The sequence below is a fragment of the Solanum verrucosum genome, unplaced genomic scaffold, assembly GCF_900185275.1.
Source record: "Solanum verrucosum unplaced genomic scaffold, falcon-dt-bn FXZP01000017.1, whole genome shotgun sequence".
NCBI classification, from domain to species: domain Eukaryota; kingdom Viridiplantae; phylum Streptophyta; class Magnoliopsida; order Solanales; family Solanaceae; genus Solanum; species Solanum verrucosum.
Genome location: NW_026020078.1, coordinates 142,899 through 156,995, shown reverse-complemented (window position 1 = coordinate 156,995; position 14,097 = coordinate 142,899). Strand labels below are relative to the sequence as shown.

At 35.6% G+C, this 14,097-nt stretch overlaps 1 protein-coding gene and 1 long non-coding RNA gene across 3 annotated transcripts in view; both read right to left on the bottom strand.

Annotated features, from left to right (window-relative positions):
- Positions 1–3,414: 3,414 nt before the first annotated feature.
- LOC125824213 (uncharacterized) lies at positions 3,415–3,729 on the bottom strand. Its single transcript, XR_007442762.1, has 2 exons — positions 3,548–3,729; positions 3,415–3,465 (listed from the first exon to the last, which is right to left on the bottom strand). It is a non-coding gene; the product is annotated as an uncharacterized LOC125824213 (long non-coding RNA).
- Positions 3,730–4,424: 695 nt separating this feature from the next.
- Positions 4,425–14,097, bottom strand: part of LOC125824206 (uncharacterized) — a 32,275-nt gene continuing 22,602 nt past the window's right edge. The window contains exons 8-16 of one of the 2 annotated variants that reach the window (XM_049503562.1): positions 14,045–14,087; positions 9,602–9,685; positions 8,911–8,952; positions 7,722–7,792; positions 6,064–6,117; positions 5,856–5,961; positions 5,683–5,751; positions 4,969–5,072; positions 4,425–4,781 (exon numbers count right to left, since the gene is read on the bottom strand). In XM_049503562.1, the coding sequence (XP_049359519.1) occupies positions 4,751–4,781; positions 4,969–5,072; positions 5,683–5,751; positions 5,856–5,961; positions 6,064–6,117; positions 7,722–7,792; positions 8,911–8,952; positions 9,602–9,685; positions 14,045–14,087 (604 nt within the window). In that variant the 3' untranslated portion in view covers positions 4,425–4,750. Of the gene's footprint in view, positions 4,782–4,928; positions 5,073–5,682; positions 5,752–5,855; positions 5,962–6,063; positions 6,118–7,721; positions 7,793–8,910; positions 8,953–9,601; positions 9,686–14,044; positions 14,088–14,097 lie in introns of both variants that reach the window. The other variant, XM_049503561.1, reaches the window with a different exon arrangement.

Below are 14,097 nucleotides of genomic sequence, written 5' to 3'. Positions count from 1 at the left end.
CTAGTCACTAGTACAGAGGTAGGAGCATCGTACCCTACATTAGTGAAACAATGTAGACACAAGTATGCATTAGTACATGAATGTACTAAGTATGAGGAAATATGCATAAAATAGACATGGTGTCATAAATAGCATAAAAATGCAATGCATGAACAATAATTGAACATTTAAAAAGGCTTAAGGAAGCAATGTCATATAAATCATGAAATATAATTAATGCATTTAAAATAAGAGAAATAAGAAAACGTTTGAAGAAACATAGTCATTTTGTGGGATATTAGCTTTAACTGACAATAAGACCATGAGTGTTATATCATGAAATTTGGTATATCCATCATACCGAAAGAAGGGAATCTACTTACCAAGGTAGAATCCGTACATATCATCTTTTTTTAAAATGAATCCACTAGCTAAGTCATTTAAGATAATCCTACAGGGGCACGTAGTTTGGACTAGAGGTTGCTATCAGAGACTACCCTAATTGAGCCTCCACCTCAAGCGTCTCGATGCTAAGTCTAAATCTCAACGGAATAGATAAAAGTCAAATATCATTATAGCATAGGAAAGACAATGATCAATACTAATCCACATCTTAAAATCAAAACATAGAATAGCTCCTAAAGTTACAATTCAAGCATAAGTGAGAAAACCTTTCACCAATACGAATCCATACGTGAGAAATACCTTTCACAATCATGATCATATTCCTATGTGAGGAAACCTTTCAAAACAACATTGATATATTCATCTAAAAGCACCCTATCATCATAAACATCATTTCCATAAGACATGCATAATCTTCCAAAATTCATAATTCCTAATTCATAGTTCTTCATAGGTTCATAGTTAAAAATCATGAATCATGCATGGGTCTATATAACTTCAAATATCATGTATCAACATTGAATCATGCTTTACAAGACTAATTCAAAAATAAATATCATAATTGGATGAACCCTTATAGAACTAAGAAGAACCCTAATTTTGATCAATTGAAATTGAATTAAGAAATCGAAAACCTTGAGGACTCCATGGAGGAATTGAATCTATGAGTATTCTCACATACCTTTCTACTCAAATCCCACAAAGAATGGTGAATTGGAAACTTGAATTGAATCCTAGATTCTTCTTCTTCTTCCTTAGGTTGAGAGGAAATTATGGAGTGAAGTTTGTTAGGTTTTGGGGAATTAGGAGAATGGATTTGAAATGGGTAGTTATAGGACTTATAAGCTTTATATCGGCTTAAGGGTAGAAGACAAAATGACATGGTATTTGTTTTAAAACAATTAGGAAAAAATCCAAAAGCCCCTTAAAATAACTGTCGGACTCGATCTACGGTTCTGACCTACAGACCATTGAATTTTTTATGGTCCATACTGGTCAACCGTAGACCAAGTACTAGGAACATGAATTTTTCTCAAACTTGATGGAACCCTGCTACGGCTCGTAGGTCTTCCTACGGTCCGTAGACACCAACCGAAGAAATCAACTTGACCCCTTAAAATTTCACAAAGTCTGGATTGCTTCTACGGACCCTATTTATGACCAGTAGAAAGTCCTACGAACTGTAAACTGGTCTCATACACCTGATCCTGGTACTGCAATTTAAGGCAGTCCTTCCCTTTTGAAAATCTGAGGTCCCGGGGAAGATATATGTTTTCCAAAAGTGGAGGGAGGTCTTGAATTTAGATCTCAATTTGATGTGTCTAAAGCATTATTTGCAAAGTTATGGTGGAATTTTAGGACTACAAATTCTTTATGGTCCAATTTCATTTGGAACAAATATTGCAATAGGCACAGGCCACAAATTGTTGAATGGAGGGGTGGATCTCAGGTTTGGAATATGATGCTACATGCTAGAGACCAGATGGATCAAAAAATATGGTGGGAACCTAGATGTGGTCATTCTAGTACTTGGTTTGACAATTGGACTCAATTAGGTGTCCTTCATTATGTTTTACCCATCATTCATAAGCAAGTTGGTGTTTAGAAGATGTTAATCAGTTGATGGTGAATGGGAGGTGGAATAAGAATCTTATGTCAGACACATTTACTAAGGAGTTTTGCGACCAGGTGCATTTAGTCTTGGGTAATTTTCAGGTTTCAGATGACAGAGATAAACCTTGGTGGATGCCTAATAGTAAAGGGAGGTTTACAATTGGAAGTGCCTAGAACATCATCTGACAAAGGAAGAATGAGCAGAAGGATATCATGAATATTTGGGAGAAAGGGATCCCTTTCAGAGTCTCTTTCCTTCTATGGAGAATTTGGTTTCAAAGAATACCTATTGGGGAAGTTTTGGTTAGGAGCAGAATTGCACACTGTGGAATGTTGTTGTTGTTCTGATAATGTACAAGAAACATTTTATCATTTATTTGTTTCCTGCGCTGATTCTAATTGCCTATGGAATATGTTTTCAAGACCAGCAGGGATTCAGGATCCATTTATGCATTTGAAACAAACAGTGAATAAATGGTGGGATTTTGATTGTGTTGCTAATCTTAAACCATTACACAAAGAACTACCAGTGTTTATTATTTGGCGGATCTGCAAAAGAATGAATGTGATCAAGCATGGGGAAAATGACCAGAAATGGGATGATTAGAGAAATTAATAGGAATATCTATTTGTAGATACCCTTGGTTGTCTGATATTCCTAAAAATTGACCATGGATTGTCAAGTTTTTTTAGGCATATAGACCATTGATTATTAGTAAAGTGGTGAGATGGAATTATCCAAATGTAGGGGTTTTCAAGTGTAACTCAGATGGTTCTAGTAGAGTCAATTTGGGTCTAAGTTCTAGTGTTTTTTTGTGTCAGAAATTCTAATGGAGATTTATTGTTTACTAAAGCCATAAGTTTTGAGATTCGTTCTGCTCTGGAGGCAGAAGTTAAGGCATCTAGAGATGGATTATTGTACTGCATCCATCATAATTTTTTTCCATTAATTATGGAGACAGATTCCCTCATCATCAAGAAGATTCTAGATGGAATCTGGGAAGTCCCATGGGTAATTTTTGTAGACATAAGGTGGATTAGAGATGTTATGAAGGACAAGGTGGTGAAATCAAACACACCTATAGAGAATGGAACACACTGGCTGGTTTTTTAACTAATCATATTTTCAATTTTGTAGGTACAAAACTAATTCAATTTAATTCTACACAGGAGCTACCATCATAGGCAAGAACTATATTATAATTAGACAAACAAAACTTGCCGCAATTAAGGGTAAGAAAGTGTCAAAATGTCAGGTTCAACATTTCAATCACAAATTAGAAGAACAAAAAAGGAGCAGTCACAATACTTCATCTAAAAAAAAAAGGAGCAGTCACAATAGAACAACATTGTCGCAGCTAACAAAAAGGAACAGAAAATCACAAGGATTACTAGATTGAAAAATGAGGGTCTTACTTGGTAGTTTCATGGGTTTGTTGCAGTGGTATCAACTCCTTGGGGTTCAATCTGCACAAGTCATGAAATTACTTAGTGAAACTAACAATTTTTTATCAGTTCAAGGGTTGTAAGTTTTGGATATGAGCCTTACCTTGAGATACGTTTGTGATATTTGGTGTCAAGTTGAAGAAGTCTTCAATGAGTTGAATCCATGGTGTTTGTGAGAGTTTAAACGCCCATGTGGATATCGCTCAAACTTGATATTGTCTCATCTTTGCCGTCATCGAGAGGTAAGGCTCTCCTCGAATCGCTAGTTTTGTCAAAGTCGTCGTGTTGATCAAAGAAGAGCAGCCATCAGAAGTTTATGTCCTTCTTCCTCGCCTTTTTGTTTTCTTTTTTCTTTTTTTCATTTGTTTCCTTTTTTTTATTGGGATTTGGTCACTTTTGGACCAAAGCTTTATTTGACTTTTTGGTATATAATGAATGGGCATTGCCCGTATTAATTTATTTTTTTTTAAAAGATAAATAATCATAGAAGATATAAAATAAATAGTAATTTATACATTAAATATAAAAACATAAACTACATCAATACAAATAAAGAATTTTAAAACGAGTGGAAATTGAATATTAAATTGGACTTAATTGGAGATTCTCTTAAAATGAGAGAAGACTTGAATAAGTTAAAATTGAACCCAATTCAAACTATCTTAAGTTCAACCCGTAAAATTCTGGACGGATTGAATGGGTTACTTATAGTTGGGCTTATTTTGACACCCCTAATCTACACGATTTCTCTATGCAATCCATACATGAGCTGATGGCATACAAAGTGTACGGAAAACATAAAGGCAGAAATGTAGAAAATATTTCATGTATACAGATAAAAATTAAAATAACAATCCATACATGAGCAGATGGCATACAAAGTGTACGGAAAACATAAAGGCAGAAATGTAGAAAATATTTCATGCATACAGATAAAAATTAAAATAACACCAATCAGCACATCTAAGAAGACTAGTCCATAATAGGAAGCAACAGCAACATAATCCATAATTTTCCCTTCATTTACAAATGCATGTTTCAAACTTTTATATACGTATCTGCTAGGTATTCAAGAACAAGTACAGAGTCGCCTCTCAAAACAGACTAGAAGTATGTCTAGTTGTCCAGAGGCCCAGATACCGAGGATAAGATGGCTAGAGGACCAATTATTCTAGTTTCTTGATGTTATGCAATATTTGGGAGAATTACACTTGTCCATTTCCAGAGAGAAAGGTAGTCTTTTCTATCGGCCAAGGAGCCCCTGCCATCACTGCCTCAATCTCTTCAACCTTCCGCGGGCATTTGCTCATGTTAACGCATCCACTGGAAGTAACACACTTCAAGGACACAAAGAAAGGAAAAAATTAACAGATAGGTACAACTTGACAAAGGTGTAGAGGTTAAAAAGGAACCACATTCAAGCTAATATGCACATGATATAGCAGTTATTCCAATAACACCTAAGAAGTCCAGCAAAAACACACCACATCACTTTCAATTCTGACTCCACCAAAACCTCTAAACCTGTTGATCTCAACACGATTGAAAAACTCTGAAACCGCTGGACTCTCCAAGGCAGGAAGAAGCAAGGCATCAATGAAGTAACAACCAGGCTCCACAGTGATCACCTAAAAAAACAATCCGCACAATTATAGCCTAACCAAATTTGAAATATGCTAATCACTCAAAACGGCAAGGGAACAATGTAAAGACCGTGAATAGATTTTCGGGGATTAGTGAGGACTAAGAAACATTATATGCGGGGAGGTTTTGCAGACAGATACAGAAAATGGCCCACTGATGTCTAAATTCCTTGAATTACTTGAAACCCAATAAATTATTTCAGTTACCCTACCCACTATGTTATTTTTAATATACCTTCATGTTATTTTAACTAAAAACATAGAAAGTTCACATGGTCAATGATCAAGCTTGAATTTATCTTTTGTAATTGTGGCAATAAGCTGTGACTTGTCAAGTAAATTTTAAGACCAACAATTAATGCAGGTGGTATTGAAGAAATCATTTCAGATCTATTAACAAAAAAGGTATTGAAAAGACATGAGCATGTTGTTTGTACTCCAGTCATAATTCATTGATTGCATGGCCAACACATACATGTTGGGCAAATTTTCAAGAACCACATTAATGGTTATTCAGTGACAATTCACGAAATAGTAGTTTGGACCTAATAGCTTAAATTTGATATGTCATGTCACCAAAACTTAGACTACTGACCATTCCCTTTAAGAGCTTTCTGCTCGTACGTAGAGAGCTCAATCCAGGTTCTTTTGGTCTTTCAGCTCCCTGAAATTGTAAGTCAGTTATTCACTTCTCAATTATATCCAGAGAATATATGAAAAACTGCAGGCTACTTAACAAAGGAAGACATTTAACGAAAAATATTAAACCTGCAAGTAACCCCCAGGATCATGAGTATCAATTCCAAGAAGGTGCCCCAATCCATGAGGCATGAAAACAGCCCCAAGTCGCTCGGCCATCATTTTATCAACATCCCTTTGATCAAAGTAAAGAAATCCCTATTCCATATCAGCTACTCCAGACTCTATAGGAAAGGCTCGTGAGAGAGAGTAATTATACAAAGGGAATAGAAGATACCCAAAAAGTAGGTTCCCTTTCTTCAGTGATTCCAAAGTGACCCTTTCAGCTAATCTGCAATTCATGGTGAAATACAAGTGAAAAACAAGCTATAATGATTTGTGTAAAGGTAGACATTCATGCCATGTGATAACTGACAGTTTTTTTTTATAAAGTTTAAGTTGTATTCTTCAGCATTAAGGGTATGCTGCCTACCTCCAAAAAGTTACAAGCTAAATCCATAATTACATAGATCCTAGGAAATCTACCAACTGTTCTACTTCTTCTATTTCACCTGATTTTTGGCAGTAATAAACACTTATAGATGCAGATAAAGCTTCATGTTTCTATTATAGCATAAACTACAACATGTTTGAACTTGCCATATCATCTCATTATTTCGAAAAAGAAGGGTAACTTCAATTGATTGTTCAGGGACAGTTTTGTTAGAATCTTTGTGAATAGTTTCTAAATTTAATGTAAATAGAGTAGGTAACTTAATTTACTCCTATAGTAATTACCTTTCTTTTTTAGGACATCTAAATATAGCTATTTGAACCCCAAATAGCTTGAGGGAATATGAACCTGAGTTCCTCTTAGTTTCTCTTCCACTTCACAAGTTTCACTAATTTTCATGGTAACATAAGACCAGACTAATTCATCTTCTGAGAAAGAGTTCAAGACTTGGTACATGGAGAAAGATAAGTTGTAAGGTTGCCACTTATACATTCAAAATAGTGAAGAATATAGCAGAAAAGTTTAATGAAAGAACTAGAACTTCAGCAAATTCCAATGTCAGAAACTTTTAGTTTTTTTGCTGGACCTTGATTCTAAAAGATCTCCATGGAGCTTTTGGCCTAATAGGTTTCATGTGCGTCAAATCAAGCTTGATCAATCTGCTCACTGAGACCAAACTGACCTAGTGGATAAATCAGAAATACATAAACAAAAACAGCAATTAGACCACAGAGAATGTGATTGTGGTGGGGGGATATAGAGTTTACACTCATTGTCAAAGCTCCAAACTGTACACATTCATTCTTCTGGCCAAGTATGGAGATGCGTGATTTTTTTGTTTCTTTGTGTCCGAAGAGAGAGAACTAACTTTCTAAGGTTTGTGGATAGGGATGTAGATTATTGCACCGTCCGTTCTGATTTTGATATCTAGCAAATTTTACATGACTCTAAAAGATTATTAAAACATTGGCATAACAATTTATCAAGTCAGAATGTTTACTCAAGAGAACTTCACAATAAGGGACTCCAAATGTATGTCTGTAGTTACCCTTTCGTTTATCTAGATTTTTCTATTTTGTCGATAATCTTTCTGTTTATGGAACTATGGGAAGGGGAACAAATGATCTTCTGATTGCATGTAACAAGTAATGAGATATTCCACTTTCGAAAAATTAACATCATCTTGACGTCCTCAAAAGGAAATGTTCAATTTGAAATTGAGGGGACAAGCTATAATTCATTATCTATATGACCTGATGAAATATAGAATCAACTGATTTTGTGAGGACATTAGGCAAAGCATATCATCATTTAAGTGATCCAAGTTCTGCCATAAGTTTTTCTAGTGATTCTACCTATTGATTTGTGAGTCAGAAAAAGAAAAAAAAAAGATTATCTCAACAACTTATTCCAAATTCAAAATTTGGACAGCAAAGTCATACTTATGCATATCGACCCAGCTCACTCCAGGCCTCATGGCAGAAATGACAGCATCATGAGCATCAAGGACAGCCTGCAAATAATAGTGATTACATAATAATGAAACGTTTTGTTATATTCCAAGGTGAGGTCAAAGCACATGAACATGGAAAATTACATTCAAAGGTCTTGTAAGCTTCATATTCAGTCTTAATACAGGTAGGGATGGCAATGGGGCGGGGTGGGTTTAAGGCAATGCGGAGCAGTTTTAAGGTTGTGCGGGACGGGAGGGATGCGGGGCGGGTTGAAGTGGGTTTTTTTTAAAAGTAATGTGGGGCGGGGCAGGGTAGGTTGCAGGTATATGTGATTTTATGTGAGTTCAAACTTAATTTTAACTTTTTACATGTTATAAGAGTGATAGAGCATTATTTATCAAGATAATTTCTTTAAAGCTACTAAATTATTTAAGATAGTAAATGAAAATGGTTCAATAAAAAATAATACAACTTCTTACATGTTTCCCAATTGACCTCTAAAAAACAAATTTCTAAGTCATTATCTATTAAATTAATACAACTTAATGAAAAATGAATTTATTTTTATGAATTTTATTTTCAGTATCAAACTTAACTAGAAAAAAAAATATTAAAAAAATTATGCGGGGCTGGTTCATGCAGGGCGGGTCTATGCGGCGTGGGGCGGAATAAAAAAAGTTGTTATGCGGGTGGATTAAAAAATTTGCGGGTTAAGCTAAACCCACCCCGCCCCGCCCCTCACCGCCCCATTGCCATCCCTAAATACAGGCCTTACCAATTTCAAAAATGAAGGTGGAAGGCTCAGTCAGAGAGGTACATAGTTTGCTGCATAAGTTCAGGAGCGTGCTTCCTAACGTGTGGTTTCAGGTTAAGGGATCTCTAGAGACTAAGTCTGTACTTTAATCCTAAACCAAGTAATGCATTTTTTTTAATAGAAAGACAATCTGATCAGCTCCCAAGCACAGCTTGTGCACCAATGAGATGCACATCATATTCCCCCATTTTAAAGGAAAAGCATCAACAAGAGGTAATACAGATGAGATGCCCATCATATCCCATCTCAAGGAGATAAAAAACATCAAGCATACTCCATTGGAACCCTACATGAGCATGTTTGCTTTCCTACAGGCCTGACAGCAAAAGCATCATCCTATTATGCGCAGGAGAGAATACTCACAGTATATAAAAGTGACTGGTCACGAGTAAATTTCCCATTTACCTGCAAAATTCACAAGTGTAAACCTTAAGGAATATAAGCATTACAGGTTATAGACAAAACACACTGGGAGCAGCATCTTAGTATATATGAGAAAAAGTAAAATAATTGATACTTAAGTAATTTAAAGTTGTGAGCACAAGAAGAGAGGAAGCTATGCAGAGAAGGTATCCAAGCATACAGATAAAATGCTGAGTCTATCAATACTTGTCTGCTAGCAACAAGCACTACTGGAACATAGACCTAAGAAATAAGACCCAATCATGCAGTGGCTACTCAAACAAGAGCTAAATATGGAATTAAAACTTAGTGCTTAGCATGGCAGATGCCTCACTATCAATGATTTGGATAAGCTATAAGCAAAAAGAAAATGAATAGACTGAAAGAGATCCAAACAAATGCATAAAACAGAGTAGTCAACATGCAAATTATCACAATATAATTACTGTAGAATAGTTAACAATGCTACAGTGTGCTTATATATTCAAGGAATATGGTCCTCATCTCCTCCAGGACATTGAAGAGCATATATATTCTTCACGTGAATGTTTATTGTTATATTTCTAGATGACAATGGCTACAAGAACTTTAACATGCCAAAATGATAGTACACTTCAATGTGCTTACAAATGTGAAGGACACATGTACTCACTGGAAAGGAACAAGTTATGTCAGACCCATAAAAGTGGTACTCAGCTCCCATATCTAGAAGTGCCATATCTCCCTCTTGCAATGTCTGCACAATGTAAGACAAAAAAGAGATCATATTTTTTGAGAAGTAAAAGCACGGGAAAAGATCATTAAGATGCATAAACTAATTGTCTTAAATCTATTTACATACAGATTTTACACAATCCATATACCTATGTGGGACACTTGGGGCCTATATGGATGGACTTATAAAAAGTAACTTATAAGTCAAAAGCTAAAAGTCATAAGTAGATGAACCCTTGGGGGTGGCCCAGTGGTTTGGGCTTGGGACTTCCATATTGGAGGTCTCAAGTTCGAAACCCCTTGCCAGCGAAAGAAAGGGGTTTGCCTTCTGGGTCGAGCTCGTCGCACCGGGCTTGCCTAGTGCGGGTTACCTCTCCTATGTGGTTTGCGAGCTATTGCATAGGAGAAACCCCTGTGCGCACCCAAAGAGTAGCGGCTGCAGGTTTCCCTTGTCATCCAAAAAAAAAAAAGTCATAAGTAGATGACACCTACTTTTGACTTTTGGCTTATTTTTAAACTTTTTTGGCCTAAAAGTGAGTGTTTAAAAACACTTTTTAACCTTTCCAAACACTTCCAAAACAAAAAAAAAAAGTGCTTAAAAGTCAAAAGCACCTAAATATTAGCTAATCCAAACAGGCACTAATACATTATTACATACCCCAACCCCCCCCCCCCTTCAAGTCGGTGCATATAAGTCATATGTACTGAGCTTGTTACAGATTTAACTTATACAAGGACTCATGAAAATATCTGCAAGCTGATCAACTTCACAAACTTTGTAATAATATCTCCTGAGAGTATCTTTTCTCTCTGAAAAAGTGATAATCAATCTCAATGTGGTTAGTCCTCTCATGTCGCACCGAATTTGATGCAATATGAAGGGTGGCTTGATTATCACACACAAGTTCCGTCCGACTTATTTCTCCAAATTTCAACTCCCAGAGCAACTATTTGATCCAAACTAGCTCACATGTTGCCATAGTCATTGCTCAATACTCTGCCTCTGCACAAGATCGAGCAACCACACTCAAATTCTTGTTTTTCCAGACACTAAATTACCTCCTACTAAAACACAATATCCACATATGTCGAACGTCTATCAGAAGGTGATCCTGCCCAATCAACATTTGTGTATCCAACGCTATGCTTATGGCCTCAAATCTCGACCAATAGTCCTTTGCTTGGGGCTGATTTTATATACTAAAGAATGCAGACATACACATCCCAATAATTACTACATAGGATTATTACAAAGGGGAGTACATAAACTGACTTACAACACTCACAGTAAAGGAAATGTCAAGTCTAAGTCACATGGAGTAATTCAACTTTCCAACCAACCGCTTATATTTTGCAGTACCACTAAGAGGCTCCTCACGTATGGCAGAAACTTAGCATTCAGGTAGGAGTGTCAATGGGTTTACAACTCATCATTCCTACCTGCTCAAGAATGTCTAAAGCATACTTTCGTTGTGAAATAACGATAATCTACATTAAGCGACCACAATACCTAAAAAAAAACTTCAGTCTACCCAAATCCTTAGTTTGAAAGTGTTTAAAGAGATGTTGATTCAAACTAGTGATACCATCCTGATCATTGGCAGCAATAACAATATTCTCTTATTATATAAGAGAGAGTTCTGTTGAAGCAAGCACGTCGACGGAGACGTGCCTGCTTCAGCATGTTTCGGAAAAAAATTTAAAATTTAAAAATTTATTTCTTTTGTCTTACTTTAATTTAATCGGTGTATAATTTTTTCTAAAAAAATTTAAAAATTTATTTCTTTTGTTCTACTTTCCAAAAAAATTTAAAAATTTATTTCTTTTGTTCTACTTTAATTTAATTAGTGTATAATTTTCTCGAAATTATGGAATCCGTTTTAACTATGACTTTTAGTTTTAAATTCAAGACTTTACGTTGAAGCAGGCATGTGTCCGTCGACGTGCTTGCTTCAGCGTGTTTCGGAAAAAAAATTAAAAAATTATTTCTTTTGTCTACTTTAATTTAATTAGTGTATACTTTTTTTTAAATTATGGAATCCGTTTTAGCTATGACTTTTAGTTTTAAATTCATATTCTATAGTTATTGCTTTATTATTTTGAATTTCGGTAATATATATTTATATCTTGTAACTACTTTGAGTAAAAAACCAATGATCCATGACAAAAAATGCTTCAAGTATGGACATCTTAATGGACCTCTTCACATTAAATTTGAGCAAACAAAAGTAATTAACAACTTAAATATCTAAAAATCATATTAAAATTTAATCACCTTTCTAAATTTTACTTATATCACATAAATTAAAATAAAAAAATACTAAAATATTGGGCCCGTGCAACGCACGGGCACCTGTGTCTAGTCATCAACATAAACCACTAAATAAATACATAGATTGGAGATGACAAAACATAGAGAGAACAACTTGTGTATGAGTCATGCCAATCTCTTAAATAGACTATGTTGAACATACAAAATCAGGCTCAGGGAGACTATTTTAGACCATAGAGTGACTGTCACATTCGACATACAAGGCCACTAGTCTCCCTGACCAACAAAACCAAGTGGTTGCTCCATATAAACTTCATCATCAAGGTCATGACGGAGAAAAACATATTTGATGTCCAAATGATAAATAGGTTAATGGCAAACAACAACCAAAGATAGAGAGAGGCAGACTTTTCTTATTTTAGCCATGGGAGAGAAAGTATCATTGTAAACAAGTCCAAATATCTTAGTATATTCTTTAGTAAGAAGATGGGCCGAGAAGATTGCCGAAAGTGACCAGAAAGTTGCTGGTTGACAGAGTTGGATGGAAAGTTCCTGAAAAATAATCTGGAAGTAGTGAAGGGAGGTCTAAAGGCACAGTCGAGTTCCAAAGTGCAAATAGAAGTTTTGAATGGCTGTAGAGAAGCACGAACTTGGTCGGAAAAATCAGACAAAACACCAGAATAGGTGACTGGAGTTGCCCGGTTAGTGTTGGCGAAAAACTGGATAGTCTGGCTCAGAACAACTTTGTGATCTCCAAGAACCAGATTTGCTTCCAAAGGTGGAAGGAGATGACCTCACGCGTGACTTAGGTATGGGTCTTTTTGTCAAAATGAAATGGCTTTTCGTTTTATCTTTTTATTTATTTTTTTATTGTGAATGAGGGAAACAACATAATGAAGGCAGTCATTCAAAATAGAATGATCCAAAATCTGATTCAAGTCCAATAGACCTATGGATACATAAGTTACATACATCAGTGCACTTCAAATTGACATCTAGTAATGATAAACGACTTGTCTCACCAAAAAACTATATGGATCTGGTGCATTCAGGTTGCGGATGAGAGCACGTAGGGGTCGTCTCCAGAGCAGTTGATGGGATTTGGTTTTTTGAGAGTAGGGAGACCCTATGGTGGTATTGGTTTCTCCACAACACTGAAGGACACATAGATAACACACATCATCCCTTAGAAATCATCAAAATTTTGAGAAGGAAGAAATCATCAAAATTTGAAGCACGACGACTAGCTAACTGAGTTCTCTTTCTTAGATGTTTCTCACCACTGCTCCGATACCATGTGAGAAGTAAATGCATGGGAAAATATTATTAAGATGTTAGATGCTGGAAATTCTTAAATTGCTAGTGGTAACAGACTGCAAGAATCTTTAGCACAATTTACAGCTAATAAATTTGTCCCTGTGGAGTGGACAAAACTCCCAGAAACTGATATTCAAACATATATTCAATAATCTTTAAAAATAATCCTGACTAGATATTTATAGGATACATATTGTCTGCAACAAACAACTAGAAAACTGTAAAGCCTATCTTATAATAGTTGGAATATTGGTAATTGCTGGAGAACATCAAGGAGGCAGTTACTTCATGTTTGGCTGATTGGTTCAATGTGCAGTTCTAGAATCTCTATTTCCCCTCTCACCCTTTCTTTTCCTAAAATATGTCTTCAAAAGTGGGGTCGTATCAGATGCATAAACTAATTGTCTTACACTGAGCCCTATTTATATACAAACTTTACACAATCCATATTCTTTTCAATGTGGAACACATAATATATTATTTAATATACCAACTATCTAACAATATTGGCGCAAGGTCAAATATCAGCATACAACAGACAAATAATGGGTTCCAAGTAGATGACCTTTCTCAAGACACTCAAAATAATCATTTCTATCACACAAAGGAAAAGATGGTTACAACTTACAACACCACAATGCAACAACCATAATTAACCTAGATAACAATGAGGTACTTGATTTATGTTTGTCCACAAAATGACACAAGTCCTCTTACAACTTCAATACAGATCGGATAACCAGCAGTATAGGATAGACATAACATATTAACAGAGGCACACAAATAACTTACCTTGTCATTTGGAGCTGCTGCATGACCATAATGGAGTACAGCACTGCAATAGA